The following is a 17,140-nucleotide window of genomic DNA, read 5'->3' on the forward strand; positions in this document are numbered from 1 at the left end:
TTTACAATATCGGATACGATTCCGGAAGCGGATAAGGATAATTCCGGGTTTGGCGACCAATTCCTAAATAAATCAAAGCAGGTGAAAAAATAAATCTATGCATGGTAAATGAATATAAACACTAGAAGATATATGTAAAAGAAAGAAAAAGCAGAAAAATATTTCATACAGAAACTCAAAATTACTTTTTGACAAATTTTAATATTTAAAAATCCAATACAACATGACAGCTGGGAACAGTATATCTAACAATATACATATTCATGGTCACACTCTATATTTTCTTTATCAGTAATAAATGATGATAATGCATGTGAGATGCTTTTTAAGTGTAAACATATAACTGCAATTTCGAAGGGTTATTTGTTTTTCTCAATTTTGAAGGGTCAATTAAAGTAGCTGAAAGTGTCTTTATTTATTTTCACAAATAATGCAACTATATTATATATACCTAAATGTAAGTAAATCATATGATATATAGGTGGCATTCTTTGGGCCATTCTACCCCCTCCTGTTTGATAACTTGGAAACGGCCGAGCTCCCCACCCCTAAACCATATGAGGGGCAGATCCAGGATTTTAGGTTAGGAAGTGCGCAAACTTAAATTTTCGCCGAGCAGAGCGAGGCTAAAAAAAATTTGAGGTAAAATTATCGGAATATTCTTTATTAAGCTGAGAACAACCCATGCTTTGCAAATTTAAAGGGGGTTCAACCATATATATTCATGTTTGTGACAATATGAAAAATCAAATGAAATATAGAAAGAGTCGCTGGGGGTCACCCCACCCTTCCTGTTTTAGAATTTAAAAATGGTCCAGATCCCCACCCCTAAACCATATATATTCATGTATGGGACAATAACAAATCAGATGAAATATAGGGGAGTCCCTTGGGTCACCCCACCCCCTACTGTTTGAGAATTTGAAACCCGTTGAGATCGCCACCCCTTAACCATATATTCATGTACGGGACAATATAACAATTCAAATGAAAGATAGGGGAGTCCCTGAGGTCACTGTACACCCTCCTGTTTGAGAACTTGGAAAAGGTTGAGATCCCCACACCAAAACAATATATATTCATGTATGGGCCAAACTATAACTAATTAAATGAAATATAGATGGAGTCCCTGGGGTCACCCTACCCCTCCTGTTTGAGAACTTGGAAACCAATGAGATCCCCACCCCTAAACCATATATATTCATGCATGGGACAATATAACAAATAAAATGAAATGTAGGGGAAGTCCCTAGGGTCACCCTATCCCCAGTGGCGGATCCAGAAATTTTCGTAAGTGGGGGCCCACTGACTGACCTAAGAGGGGGGCCGCTCCAGTCACGCTTCAGTGATTCCCTACATAAGCAACCAATTTTTTCCCAAAAAGGGGGGGGGCCCTGCCCCCCTAAATCCCTGCCTACCCCTACCTGTTTGAGAACTTGAAAACCGTTGAGATCTCCACCCCTAAATTATATATAATCATATGTATAGGACAAAATAACAAATCTTTTACATTTACTATGGGCAGGTCAGTCAGACCTCCCCTTTGATCCCTGTTGTAGTGAACATTTGTCTTATTCGTGTCTCATAACTTTTGTGCTATAGAACAAAAACTCAGTTTTCTTTCCGGGGAAACCAGTCCGTTCATACAATTACATGTTCGTACTAAGTCAACTTGAACTTCTAGCAGTCAAATAAAACCAAGGTTGACTACCAAGTAGAACAATTGCAATCATTGGGAACTTGTACCACTGCAGACTCACCATAAAAAAATATACATTGATATATGCATTGCTTTTGAAACCTTGATAACATATAAATTATTTGCCTTAATAAATAAATCATTACATAAACATGAATTGACTATATATGAATGTTTAATGTTGAGGCAACATTGCCACAGTTTTCATAATTACGGTTGCCTTGGTTTTTGGTTAACTGCCTTCAGCGCTTACAGCGCTTTGATTTAAAAAGTTAATTACTTTGAAACTGAGAAGCGAACTCCCTTAAGGTCCAAAGGGTCCAAAATTAAACTAAGTTTGATTTAAACAAAAATTGAATCCTTGGGGTTCTTTGATATGCTGAATGTAATTATGTATTTAGATTTTTGATTATAGGCCCAGTTTTCAAGTTGGTCCAAATTGGGGTCCAAAATTAAACTTTGTTTGATTTCAACAAAGATTGTATATATGGGGTTCTTTGATGTATGCTTAATCTAACCATGTATTTAGATTTTTGATGTTTTGGCCCGGTTATCAAATTGGTCCACATTGAAGTCTAAAGGGTCCAAAATTGAACTTTATTTGATTTCATCAAAAATGGAATTCTTGGGGTTCTTTGATATGCTGAATCTAACCATGTATTTTGATTTTGGATATTGGACCATAATAAGTAATGTCCAATTTAAAATTTAAAGTTTAAGTTCTTAGACCACATTCATTATGTGTCAGAAACCTGTGTTGTATCAACTATTTAATCACAATCCAAATTCAGAGCTGTATCAAGCTTGAATGTTGTGTCCATACTTACATGTACCCCAATGTTCAGGGTTTGAACTCTGCGGTCATATAAAGCTTCGCCCTGCGGAGCATCTGGTTACACTTTTAAAATTATCCACTTACAGCGGGGTATCATCAGTGAGCAGTAGCTGACAGTTTCACTTGTTTTTTCTAATATAGGATTTCATTTTATCATATACATCATAGAAAAATGATATAAAAAAATAAGGTCACCGTCCATTTAAGCTCACAGTGTGCCTCCGAAAGAAGCATGCATTTTTGTTAATGTCCTTTTTAGATGACCTGGCCCGAAGGGCCAAGTGAGCTTTTCTCATCACTTGGCGTCGTCCGGCGTCCGTCGGCGTCTGTTGTCGTTAACTTTTACAAAAATCTTCTCCTCTGAAACTACTGTGCCAAATTTAACCAAACATGGCCAAAATCATTATTAGGATACCTAGTTTAAAAATTGTGTCTGGTGACCCGGCCAACCAACCAAGATGGCCACCATGGCTAAAAGTAGAACATAGGGGTAAAATGCAGTTTTTGGCTTATAACTCAAAAACCAAAGCATTTAGAGCAAATCTGACATGGGTAAAATTATTAATCAGGTGAAGATCTACCTGCCCTGAAATTTTGAGATGAATCGGACAACCCGATAGGTTGCTGCCCGTAAATTGGTAATTTTAAGGAAATTTTGCTGTTTTTGGTTATTATCTTGAATATTATTATAGATAGAGATAAACTGTAAACATCAATAATGTTAAGCAAAGTAAGATTTACAAATAAGTCAACTTGACGGAAATGGTCAATTGACCCCTAAGGAGTTTTTGTCCTTTATAGTCAATTTTTAACAATTTTTAACAATTTTCATAAAATTTATAAATTTTAACTAACATTTTCCACTGAACCAAGTTCATTATAGATGAGATAATTGTAAGCAGCAAGAATGTTCAGTAAAGTAAGATGTACAAACACATCACCATCTCCAAAACACAATTTTGTCATGAATCCATCTGCTTCCTTTGTTTAATATTCACATAGACCAAGGTGAGCGACACAGGCTCTTTAGAGCCTCTAGTTTCCTGTTGAACTAATAGGAGATTGATTGATTTTTGTTTGCTTAACGTCCAGTGGCAAATATTTCATGCATATTCAGGACGAGAACAAGTTTACAATAAATACAATAGGTAGGTTGATTCAATAGAAGGCCATCTGGTCGGGGAAATTTGGACTGCCACTGGAAAAAGAGGGTATATTGGATAGGGACAGAAATTTTGCCTTGCAACAGGCCCTCAAAGAGTTGTTGCAAGGTTTCTTAAAGTGCAAAGAGCATGGCACTCTCTTTACACGAGGCATGGGATTTAACGTCCACCTTCTGACCAGATGTGACTGCGAACTTGATACATCCCGCACAGCCAAACGGACGCCCCACTTCGGCAAGCGAGAAACATCAAATACTGTGATTTAAATACACATTATAATTAAGAAATTATTATTGTCTTGAATCATTAGCGGTAAATTTATTTTTATGCAGTTAAGCTGCATTATGCGAGCACCCCAGATTTGTGTTCTACCCAATAAATGCTGAAATACTTGTCATTGTTATTTTCTAGCTGGCTACTATGTTATATATAACTAATTGAACACGTTTTTAATACTTTTTATTCTGGATTACAAAAAATATGACCAGAAAAACCTTAAATTATCGTCGATTTATCCAAAAGTTTTGAAGTTGCACGTAGGAAGTAGTCCTCATTAAGAATCCTTGTGTAGTTTATTATGACCTGTGCTTTTGGCTAAGATGTCAAAGAACAATTGTATGAAATATTTAATCGCCGAAAATCTCTAAAGAAAAGTAGTTTAGATTTCCCAAATGGCAAAACTCGTAGGAATATGGTGTGTCATCAATACGTAGTATAACTACGTCAGTAGTCTATTTATAAGTTCAACTGTTCATGCTGTTGGCGGCAATTTCAAATTAGAAGACGAAAATTTCGTATCTTTTCAATTTTGAGGCAGGGTTGAAATTAGCAATGATCCGAGGTCCGCGACCTTCCACTTTTGCACGCGGAAATTTGACTTGGTTTCAAGCTACAAAAATGTACGCCCGACGGAGTCAACTTCCAATTGAAAGAAAATAAGAAATAACTTTGCAAACCTTTTCACTAAAGTCTCCAAATAAACGATCTAAAAACTTATTTTCATCATAATTCATGACAACGATGTTCATTTTGTTCAACCGCTAGCTCTATAGACTTTATACGGAAAATCGCCAACAAATAATGTGTAAATTCGAGTAAAATCGTATCTGATTGACAAAATCAACATAGTAAACACAATAACAATGGCTGCCGTGAAGATAAAATGTACAATATCGGATCCGATTCCGGAAGCGGATAAGGGTAATTTCGGGTTTTGGTGATCTACAAAAAAATCCAGGCAGGTGACAAAATACATCTATGCATGGTAAATGAATATAAACACTAGAATTGAAAACCAAAACATATGTAAAAGAAAGAAAAAGCAGACAATATTTTATACAGATACTCAAAATTACGTTTTGAAAAATTTTAATGTCAAAATCCAATAAAATGTGAAAGCTGGGAACAGTATATCTAACAATATATATGTTCATGGTCACAGTATAAATTTTCTTTATCAGTGATAAATGATGATAATGCATGTGAGATGCTTCTAAAGTGTAAACATATTACTGCAATTTTGAAGGGGTATTTTTTCTCAATTTTGAAGGGTCAATTAAAGTAGCTGGAAGTTTCTTACTTTCTATAACACACATGTTATAGTAGTCTCAGCTTTACTTTCACAAATAATACAACTATATTATATAATACCTAAATGTAAGCAAATCATATGATATATAGGTGACGACCTTTAGGCCACACTACCCCCTCCTGTTTGATAACTTGGAAACGTCCAGATCCCCACCCCTGAACCATATATTCAAGTGTAGGACAATATAATAAATCAAATAAAATATAAGGGGAGTCCCTGGAGTCACACACCCCCTCTAGTTTGAGAACTTGGAAACGGTCGATATCCCCACCCCTTAACCATATATATTCATGTTTATGACAATATGAACAATATGAACAATCAAATGAAATATAGGGAGAGTCACTGGGTGTCACCCCACTCCTCCTGTTTTAGAATTTTAAAACGGTCGAGATCCCCACCCCTAAGCCATATATATTCATGTATAGGACAAAATAACAAATCAGATGAAATATAGGGGAGTCCCTTGGGTCACCCCACCCCCTCCTGTTTGAGAATTTGAAAACCGTTGAGATCCCCACCCTTCAACCATATATATTCATGTATTGGACAATATAACAATTCAAATGAAATATAGGGGAGTCCCTGGGGTCACCGTACATCCTTCTGTTTTAGAACTTGGAAATGGTCAAGATCCTCAACCATAAAACTTTAATACTTATGTATGGGACAATATAACAAATCATGGCAAATGAAATATAGGGGAAGTCCCTGTGGTCACCCCACCTCTCCTGTTTGAGAACTTGGAAACGGTTGAGATCCCCACACCGAAACAATATATATTAATGTTTGGGCCAATATAACTAATTGAATGAAATATAGGGGAGTCCTTGGGGTCATTCTACCCCTCCTGTTTGGGAACTTGGAAACCGATGAGATCCCCACCCCTTAACCATATATATTCATGTATGGGACACTATTACAAATCAAATGAAATGTAGGCCCGGGAAGTCCCAAGGGTCACCTTACCCTTCCTATTTGAGAACTTGAAAACCATCGAGATCCCCACCCCTTAACCATATATATTCATGTATGGGACACAATACCAAATCATTTACATTTACTTTCGGCAGGTCAGCCAGACCTCACCTTTGATCACTGTAGTAGTGAAGATTTGTCTGATTCGTGTCTCATAACTTTTGTACTATAGAACACAAACTCAGTTTTCTTTCCAGGGAAACCAGTCCATTCATACTATTACATGTTCGTACTAAGTCAACTTGTACTACTAGCAGTCAACTAAAACCAACGTTAACTACCAAGTAGAACAACTGCAATCATTGCAAACTTGTACCATAATAAATATGCATTGATATATGCGTTGCTTTTGAAACCTTGATAACATATAAATTAATAATTAATTCATTAATGTACTATATATGAATGTTTAATGTTGAAGCAACATTGCCACAGTTTTCATAATAACGTTTGCCTTGGTTTTGGGTTTTTGGTTAACTGCCTTCAGCGCTTACAGCCCTTTGATTAGAAGTTACAATTAATTAATACTAATTTTAACCATGACTGTATGTCATTTTATATTTTGATATTTTATGATGAATTTAAATGAGTAGTTTAATATTGTTGCAAATTCCATTAGAAATTTGAATTGAGATTATTTTTGAAATAAGGAAAAGGGGTAGGTGAAAAAAAAATAAGGGTGGGGGGTTACAATTTTTCTTATTTCAGATTTCAGAAATTAAAAAGAAAATTTCTTCAAATATTTGTTTTGAGGCGGTTAATATTCAACAGCATAGTGTGTTGCTCAAAAACAAAAAAAAAATTGGTAAGTTTATTAGACCACATTCATTCTGTGTCGGAAACCTATGCTGTGTCAATTATTTAATCACAATCCAAATTCAGAGCTATATCAAGCTTGATTGTAGTGTCCATACTTGCCCTAACTGTTCAGAGTTTGACCACTGCGGTCATATAAAGCTGCGCCCTGCGGAGCATATGTGTTTTTCTTTTATTGAGAAAACTGTAGAAAAAAATATGATATCAATATCAAATTCTGAATGGACAAAATGAAACGTCTTTCATTGTTCATGTTGTTATGTAGCTTTATAATATTTATATACATTAAAACTTTATATATGAAATATTGACTCCTTTTCTTTGTTAGTTACAGGGTCTGAAATAGATGAAGAATTATCTTTAAATGACAATAGAGTGAGATTCTGGTATCCTGAACTAACACAGGAAGGACAGTGGCACCATCTGGTGTTAATATTTCACAGAGCAGGGATTATGAAGAACAGTAGTGTTGGTCTATTTGTTGATGGAGATCATGTGAATACTCAGAAGGTAACTCAATTTGTTACTGATGAACTACTGTAAATTCATTTATTTTCCTGGGTACCAATTTTCATGGTAAGAAGAACACTCGCTTTTTAGCTCACCTGGCCCACAGGGCAAAGTGAGCTTTTCTCATCACTTGGTGTCTGTCGTCGTCGTTAACTTCTTACATTTTGAACTTCTTCTAGAGAACTTCTAAATGGAATGAAACCAAACATGGCATAAATGTTCCTTATGAGGTGCTGACCAAGTGTTGTTACCTTGTAGCTGATCCATCTTCCAAGATGGCCGCCAGGAGGGGACTTAGTTTAACATAGGACCCTATGGGAAATGCATACAAATGACTTCTTTTATAGAACCACTGAATGGAATGAAACCAAACATAGCATAAATGTTCCTTATGAGTGTTGTTACTTTGTAGCCTATCCATCATCCAAGATGGCCACCAACGGGGGACTTAGTTTAACATAAGACCCTATGGGAAATGCATACAAATGACTTCTTTTAGAGAACCACTAAATGGAATGAAACCAAACATAGCATGATTGTTTCTTATGAGGTGCTGACCAAGTGTTGTTACTTTGTAGCCGATCCATCATCCAAGATGGCCGCCAACAGGGGATTTAGTTTAACATAGGACCCTATGGGAAATGCATACAAATGACTTCTTTTAGAAAACCACTGAATGGAATGAAACCAAACATGGCATGGATGTTCCTTATGAGGTGCTGACCAAGTGTTGTTACTTTTTAGATGATCCATCATCAAAGATGGCCGCCAGCGGGGGACTTAGTTTAACATAGGACCCTATGGGAAATGCATACAAATGACTTATTTTAGAGAATCACTGAATAGAATGAAACCAAACATAGCATGAATGTTCCTTATGAGGTGCTGACCTAGTGTTCTTACTTTGTAGCTGATCCATCATCCAAGATGGCTGCCAACGGGGGACTTAGTTTAACATAGGATCCTATGGAAAATACATACAAATTTCTACTTTTAGAGAACCACTTAATTAAATTAAACCAAACATGTTTGTTCCTTTCCTTTTGAGGTGCTGGCCAAGTGTTGTTACTTTGTAGCCTAATTTTATCTTTTTTTTATATAATTTCAAAAACCCAAGAAAAGTCAGATGAGCGATACAGGCTCTTGAGAGCCTCTAGTTTGTAGATATGTGAGTTAGTGGTGTTGCCAAAGTCTTCATAGAACTTGATGGAAAATTTGTAATTTGATGAACATGTGAATTTGTAGTTCACCTATACTCTTGTAAAACCACTGAAATTGATATTAAACTAATAAATAAGAATTCCACAGAAAATGGATATTTGTCTTTTTAGCTACACTATGTATCCCCTAACCTTGGAGTAGGAGGAACGGCTAGTCCCACAGCCTTTACCTCAGTTTTTGCTTACATTGGAAGTCCTCCTCAGGTCAGGCGGAACTCAAGACTTACTTGGAGACAGGGTCCATGTCATCTTATGGAGGATATAGTCAGCTCCAATGTCATTAGAAATATCTACAACCTTGGACCTATTTATATTGGCAGTTTCCAAGCACCAAATATGGGTAATATGCAGTTATTAGATTACAAGTGTGATATGTTATTAATTTTGTAACACTTTATTACTGTATTTTTATGATGATATTAAAAAATTAGTTCAACAAAAACAAATGTTATACTGCTAACTTGTTTCATCAAAGTATGCATCCAATTGATTAAAACATGTTAGACATCGTAACTTCCAATGAAATGTGTTTTGTATTAGAGATTAGTTTAAAACTGGAAACAGACCTGGTGAAAACACTAGTTTCCAGATTGTGACTTAAAAAATTCTTTCAACCAACCATATAGTTTAAGAAAGGAAACCCTTAAAAGACATTTTTTGTATTTCATAGATGAAGTTGACTTCCAAGGACCATACATCAACGAAGAAAAAGTAATGTACGGTGTACATGCACATACTGTACTACAAATGACTGTTTCAAAGATCAGAAAGGCTTACAACAAAGTAGATAGTAAATCTATTGCCAAGCAGGTAACCAACTTATCTCAATGGTTTATATTTTTTTTAAAACATTAGGTATTTTTTATCAAAAATTTCATAAATTTGATATTCTTATGATCATTTTTTCAAAAAATTGTACACACAGCTGATTCAGAATTCAATTCTGAAAGTTTGAATAAACTAAAGATGTATGTATACTGCAAATATAACTAATAACTTTGAAATGCAAAATAACTATGCTAGAAACCAAATCTTAAGTTTATATGAAACTTTTATCTTCTTTTATGCATGTAAAGTTCAATCTTCTAGCATACATTAACATAAAATTAGAAGTTATATTGTGTTTTCAGCTTGCCATGTCAGCACATGATAATGCTACTCCTATTAGAATCCTGCCAAATTCAGCTGGTCATATGAATGGGCCAGCCAGAAGTCTAGGAGCTATACTGATTGGATATTTAGGTAAGGAAACATAAAACATCAATCATATCGTCATTATACAAATGAACTTGACCTTAATGAAACAAAGATATGAGAATTCTGGTTATTGAATTTATATAGTAGATGATAACACTTTCTTATAAAGGGAAAGTAGAATTAGAAAGTTTACTTATCATTGCAAACATTGTAATATTAATGCCATTTTAGGACATGTAACAGATTATTATATAATTGTCTGTTACAGGTGTTAGGACATTTTGTCCAAAAGCTGTAGCTAAGATGTTAGAGAATGTGGGTGGAGCCTCTGCATTATTGGGATTAATTGCCATGGCAACAGATGTAGAAGAGCTGTATGCTGCAGTTAAAGCCCTTGTGTGTGTTGTCAAGAGTAACAAAAACATTTTGAAAGACATGGACAGAATACAAGGATATCAGGTATTTATGTTAAAATTTATAGAAGAACACTTGTATTCAATGAGTTATGGGGGTGTACATTCCACGCTGAAAACTTATTGTAAATATTTTACATTGTTAATTCTGTTCATATTCAATATGACATTCATGTATTTTAGAAACCTTCCCTGAAAAACATCACCTTATTTTATTTTCTTTATTAGATATAAACATATCTTTTTATGCCCCATTTATAGGCATTATGTCTTCTGTGCGTCCGTCTTTTCGTTCGTCTATTCGTTCGTCTGTTCGTCCGTCCGTCTGTCCCGTTTGAGGTTAAAGTTTTGGTTAAAGTTTTTGGTTGAGGTAGTTTTTGATGAAGTTGAAGTCTGATCAACTTGAAACTTAAGCAAACATGTTCCCTATGATATGATCTTTCTAATTTTAATTCCAAATTAGAGATTTTATCCCATTTTCACGGTCCACTGAACATAGAAATGATAGTGTGGATGGGGCATCCGTGTACTTGGGACACATTCTTGGTTTCTTTATTTAATATGAAACTTTTATATTTAAGACACTTTCCATGCTTTATAAGAAGAAACAGCATCTATTGAACAGTCATATCTTATTATTTTCATATGCAATACGCTATTTGTATATTTTAGACACTGTCCATGCTATATAAGAAGAAACAACACCTATTGAACAGTCATATCTTACACCTGACTTTCTCACTTATTGGTACTGTAGACAGTGGTAAAGAAAGTTCAGTCATTCCCAATAAAAAGGCTTTTGAAGATTTACTCTGTGATTTGGAGGTAAGTTTAATTCTGTGATATTTAAAAGGATTTATTTTCCATTTTATATTGTTTATTTGTTAAACACAATATTATAAACAGGCATCAAATAAAGTGTAAATAGCAGACTGAAACTGAATACAAAATAAACTTATGATTTTGAATAGTGCACTGCAAATCATTTATTAAATGGATATAGAAAGGTGTGGTATGAGTGCCAATGAGACAACTCTCCATCAAAGTAACAATTTCTAAAAGTAAACCATTATTGGTCAAGTTAAGGCCTTCAACACAGAGCTTTGGCTCACACCAAACAGCAAGCTATAAAGGGCCCCAAAAATTAAAGCTTGTTTGTAAAAGAATTACATTGGCTGCAATTTTGTCAAAATAATCGTACTATTGAATAATTTATACGCAGATTGTACTATTATTGTTATTTGAAAAAAAAAAAGATCTTACAAGAGAATTTTTTGTTGTAATTATAATTCCTGCATTTCATACTTGTGTATATTGTGTGATGAAATATTTCTTGATTCTCTATACCTTAAGTTTCAAATTTTAAAAAAATTCCTTGAATAATTTTTTTATTTTCATCCAATAGGTTTGGCATGAGGCACCATTTGATCTACAGAAATCCCTTTATGAACATTTCTTTGAACTTTTAACTGAATCAAGGTAAATATTTGATAGAACATTTCAGGTACTTTACTCATCTTTTTATAACTTGCATGTGATGGTTGAATGCTTTATTTATCATTCCTGATTTTAAAATGTCATTGTATTCTAATTTATCATTGAATTCGAAATATGTTATAATTATGTCCTATTAATTTTTTAATTGCTTTTGATATTGATATTTTGTTGTCCTTGATAATTTTAAATCCTGCTTTTTTAATTAATATTTTGTTGTCCGTTTTTGATATTGGAGAAATATGAGTTAAATTTACAGTCAAACCTGTTAAGAAGGTCACCTCTTTTAAGGGAAAACCTGTCTTGTCAGGTTTTTGTCTTCTTGTCTCACTGTAGTTATAACATTTTTGAACCTTAATTCAAAGGTCATCTCTCTTATAAGGTCCCTTTTCTTTAGTCCAAAGGCTGACATTTATATACAGGTTTGACTGTAATTTAAATTTTTAATCAGTACCATCTGTATGAAGTATATAGTGTAATTTACTGGATTTCTCTAAATAGATGCATTGATAATAGGTAAGAAAGAGTTCACCTTTGGTAGTGGTTCACTAACCAGTGTTGACAATATTTTGTACTCTTTATAAGTGTACTGTTTCCTGTTCTTTCAATGTTGAAGTTTTACATTTTATACTTTTCAGCTACAAAAGCTCAATTTTATGTTAAGAGTTGCTTTTTATTATTTAGATGACCTGTCTTTTTGAAAAATGCATGATATATTTCAAATGTTTGTACAATTTTCATCTATATATTTATCCAACTGCAAGTTATGTGGTCATTTTAGTGTATGCATGTGTTTTCATCATTATTGTCAGTCTGTAGAAGATGTATTTTCATATAAACTTAAAAGTATTGTTGAGTGATCCTTATGAAATTTTAACACAGTGTTTGTCTCCACAATAGAATGAGAGGCATTGATTTTGAAGGTAGAGGCTCAAAATATTGTTTTCATTAGTTTTGATGTACAAACTTTAATTGGATAACACTGACAGTTTATGGAGATATACTGTTAAAGATTATTGTCCAAATGAGATATATTGAATTAAGTAAAACATGCCCTTTAGAAAGTATTTTACTAAGAAATCATTGACAATTTATTATATGTAATCAAAAATAGAATAGTTGTAAAAATCACTGTTGGGAATCGCATGAAGTTTAATAACCATGTTTATATATATAACCATTATATGCATGAAACATTTATGCACTAGTTTATAGAGTATAACCTCTTACGAACCATTGTATCATTACATAGATCTGTTTAAATATGATTTTCACTAGCAACTGTTCAAATGACTGTATTTAACAGGCTAGTATGATGCTGGCTGGTATTTTTATGCTCCACCTACTGTAGTTGAGGGGCATTATGTTTTCTGTTCTGTGGGTCTGTTTGTTCATCCGTCTGTTCGTTCGTCTGTTCGGCGTCTGTTCGTTCTTCTGTTTGCCAGTCCATTCGTCCAGCTCCAGGTTAAAGTTTTCGGTCGAGGTTGTTTTTGATGAAGTTGAAGTCTAATCCACTTGAAACTTGGTACACATGTTTCCTATGATATGATCTTTATAATTTTAATGCCAAACTAGAGTTTTTACCCCAATTTCACAGACCACTGAACATAGAAAATGATAGTGCAAGTGGGGCATATGTATACTTGGGACACATTCTTGTTTTTCATCCTATAAGTCCTTTTATTCAATGTCATGTTAGCAAAATGAACAGACTTATTGGACAATAGAAATAACTGAGTAGTGGAAATTTGCAGGTTGTTTTATCTTTTCTCTCATCCAGTGAAGAAATCCAATTATACAGAAGATGTTCCATTACACATTTGTAAAACATTAACATTATTGTAATTGTATATCTAAATATGTTTTCTTTAATTTTCAACAGATTTATTCTTATCTAATGAAATCTCACACAACAGCACAGTCTTCTTGTTATTCATTAAAAAAGTGAGATAAGTTTGCTCCAAATCCTTTAAACACTTTTATAAGAAATAGATTCATCCTATGCATATCATTCAAAATGACATGCCTGTACTTTCTAACTATTGAATATGCAAGGTAAGCATTACATTTGAGTTTGAAATTTTACTGTCTTAAGATGAGAAATTTTATATCACACTAGATTCATGAGTGGTAAAATCTGTTTGTACACGGTTGAGAAAAAGTATTTTTGAATTTGTGATATCAAATTAATTCATGATTGAGAACTAATTCTCTCGTTATTTCACACAAATAAACATATCATTTAATTATCAAGATTTGTATATCATTAGTAGCTTGTGATCTTGTTGCCAAGAATAATGTTTTGAACATAGTGTTGTATTTTTGTGTGGGTATGTCATCTTTCTCTCTTTCTCTCTGTCTATGAATGTACTATTTAGTGAATTTGTCTGGCTATGCATTATTTTTATGGTGGGGACTTTCTTAGTAAAATCTCCAGTATTTAGATACATTGTATTAACATATATATGAGAGCAAAGAGTACAGAAAAAATCTGAGTTGGTGTTGGAATCTGTCTTGCATAGATAATTGGTTGTAATTTCGTTAGTCAACCTTTGAAGACTTAACCACAGCTGCCAATTACATCAATCAAAATACTACTCTTTTGAAATAAGCACAGGACATTTTAACAAATAATTTAGAACTACTGTGGGGCATGTTTGTGCAGACATGGTATCTAATTTTAGAGCTTGTTCGAATCATTCAGCTGTATTTTCAATAGTCCATATTAAGAAAACATATCTGGTTGAATAATGCTTACCATACTTAAATTGTAAGCAGTAATTTGTACTAGCTTAATATTGAAGTTGATTGCAATTAAAAATGTTAAATTAAAACATGAACAATGTGATAACAAGCTTCTTTGTAAATCATAAGAATTATTTTTGTCAAAAAATATTGAACTATGTTTGTAAAAGTTAAAAAAAATACTTGCATATATACTGATATGGTGATTTTGTGTTGCAGTGAACAGATTAGTAATTTCCAGCTAATGAGAGACATTGGCTTGGTATCCAGACTATTACACATTCTAAAAGACAATAAACTGACTCAAGCATCAATAGACACAATTACAAGTGTGATACATGTATTGTTACAGAGCCCTCCAGATAATCATTCCTTACTTAGGTGAGTTTGTATAGATCAATCCATGAATACTGTGAAACATGTATCGTTACAACGCTTTCCTGGGTATGACAAAAAAACCAATGCATGTGGGATACATGTCTTATTAACAAAACCTTCAATTTCACTACACTCAACAGGTCCTGTTGACATATCACAATGTAAGCACCAAGACTAGTGGTTACTAGTCATGTTAAACAGAACCTTCAATATCATCTGCCATTTATTAGTTAGTCGGGGTTTAACCACCAAGACAAGCATGATGTAGAATCTAAAACTATCAGCAATTATAAGTGAATTCATACAATGTCATTTATTTATAACTCCAGCCTCAAGATTCCAGCAGTAATGAGATTATGATATTATTTAAAATGTTCACACTATAGTCAAGTTAAAAATATTAGCAATGAAAAGGTTATGTACTGGTTTTCTTGTGTATGGTATGTCAAATATGCACAAGTTTGTTTTTACTTGATTGTAATGATGAAATTTTCAGATTTGGTCAGTTTATTGTATCAACATTACCCCAGATGTCTAATTCAGAGAAAAATGTGGCTCTCAATGGATTGAAGGTACCAGCTGAAGAGACTCAAGAGGACAGGATATCATTATCAGGTATTTTCAACAAGAATGTACAATTACTGTAAATTCAGAAATTATTGCGATGTTTTTACTATTGCAAAAAATGGGATAGGGTTAAAATCGTAATAATTTAAACTTGCATTTTGAAATTATTTATATGAATTAAACAGATTTTTTCTCAATATCCAAAAATAAAAATCGCGTTTTAGTCTAAATGACAAAATGGCAATAATAAATGCATGCAATAATTTCTTAATTTACGGTATACAGTATTTTTTTTTTAAATCAAAGAAAAGGTGTTTCTCAAGAAGTTTTTAACATACTCAGCAGAAATCAAAATAATCAGCTGATTAATATTGTATGTTACCTGTTTTGATATTGATAAAATTTTTGTTGTAATAAAGCAATTAAAATTTTAATTGAGGCTAGTATAGAACATAGGAATCTATTCTACCAATCATAATAAATGTATGGTTGATTACTTCAGGGTTTTGTTTTTTGCTTTGTAGATGATGAACAAGTGTCATCCTACACAATTAAACTGAGGAATATCTGTTTAGATGTGATACATAAGTTGATACTGAACACAGAGGTAGAACCGATACAACTTAATACTCAGTAAGTAGTAACATGGTTTGTATTGTTGTCATTAAAGATTGAGGATTGCACCTTGTTCAATTTAATTCAAGGCTTCAATGATGCATTTTTATTCACCTTAGGCGGGAGCCTGTTTGTTGTTCAGTGATTGTCATTTGTTGGTGTGGTTCTTAATGTTTTCTAATTTCTTGTTTTTTTTTTAATGTTGATTAGACCGTTAATTTTCCTGTTTGTTTGTTTTGTTTGTTTGAATTGTTTTACACTAGTATTTTTGGAGCCCTTGATAGCTTGCTGTTAGCTGTGAGGCTCTGTGTTGATGGCTGTATTTTGACCTGTAAACTTGTTATACATTGTGACTTTGATGAAGTCTTATTGGTACTCTTACTACATCCTCTTATTTATATTGTCTGATACAAAGATTCACTTGTCCTTGAAAAAAAACCCTTTAACTTGTTCTTATGGTCATTTGATATATAATGTTGTAAAAAGAATGTACATATGGCCATCCTAGGTTCTGCAGACTGATGAAAATTCCATTGTTTTTATACGACCGCAAAATTTGAAAAATTTTTCGTCGTATATTGCTATCACGTTGGCGTCGTCGTCGTCGTCGTCGTCCGAATACTTTTAGTTTTCGCACTCTAACTTTAGTAAAAGTGAATAGAAATCTATGAAATTTTAACACAAGGTTTATTACCACAAAAGGAAGGTTGGGATTGATTTTGGGAGTTTTAGTCCCAACATTTTAGGAATTAGGGGCCAAAAAGGGCCCAAATAAGCATTTTCTTGGTTTTCGCACTATAACTTTAGTTTAAGTAAATAGAAATCTATGAAATTTTGACATAAGGTTTATGACCACAAAAGAAAGGTTGGGATTGATTTTGGGAGTTTTGGTTCCAACAGTTTAGGAATTAGGGGCCAA

The 17,140-nt window shown here is 33.5% G+C and overlaps 1 protein-coding gene across 6 annotated transcripts in view; it reads left to right on the forward strand.

The window, feature by feature from the left end:
* The window catches only part of LOC143045410 (WD repeat and FYVE domain-containing protein 3-like), a 114,163-nt gene that overhangs the window by 32,552 nt on the left and 64,471 nt on the right, over positions 1-17,140 (forward strand). For 5 of the 6 annotated variants that reach the window (XM_076217890.1, XM_076217896.1, XM_076217891.1 and 2 more), the window contains 10 exons: positions 7,411-7,592; positions 8,924-9,152; positions 9,483-9,622; positions 9,943-10,054; positions 10,278-10,468; positions 11,095-11,247; positions 11,828-11,901; positions 14,881-15,042; positions 15,536-15,654; positions 16,131-16,239. In XM_076217890.1, the coding sequence (XP_076074005.1) occupies positions 7,411-7,592; positions 8,924-9,152; positions 9,483-9,622; positions 9,943-10,054; positions 10,278-10,468; positions 11,095-11,247; positions 11,828-11,901; positions 14,881-15,042; positions 15,536-15,654; positions 16,131-16,239 (1,471 nt within the window). The remainder of the gene's footprint in view (positions 1-7,410; positions 7,593-8,923; positions 9,153-9,482; positions 9,623-9,942; positions 10,055-10,277; positions 10,469-11,094; positions 11,248-11,827; positions 11,902-14,880; positions 15,043-15,535; positions 15,655-16,130; positions 16,240-17,140) is intronic. The other variant, XM_076217892.1, reaches the window with a different exon arrangement.

This window comes from Mytilus galloprovincialis, chromosome 9 (genome assembly GCF_965363235.1).
Source record: "Mytilus galloprovincialis chromosome 9, xbMytGall1.hap1.1, whole genome shotgun sequence".
In the NCBI taxonomy this organism is placed as follows: Eukaryota; Metazoa; Mollusca; class Bivalvia; order Mytilida; family Mytilidae; genus Mytilus; species Mytilus galloprovincialis.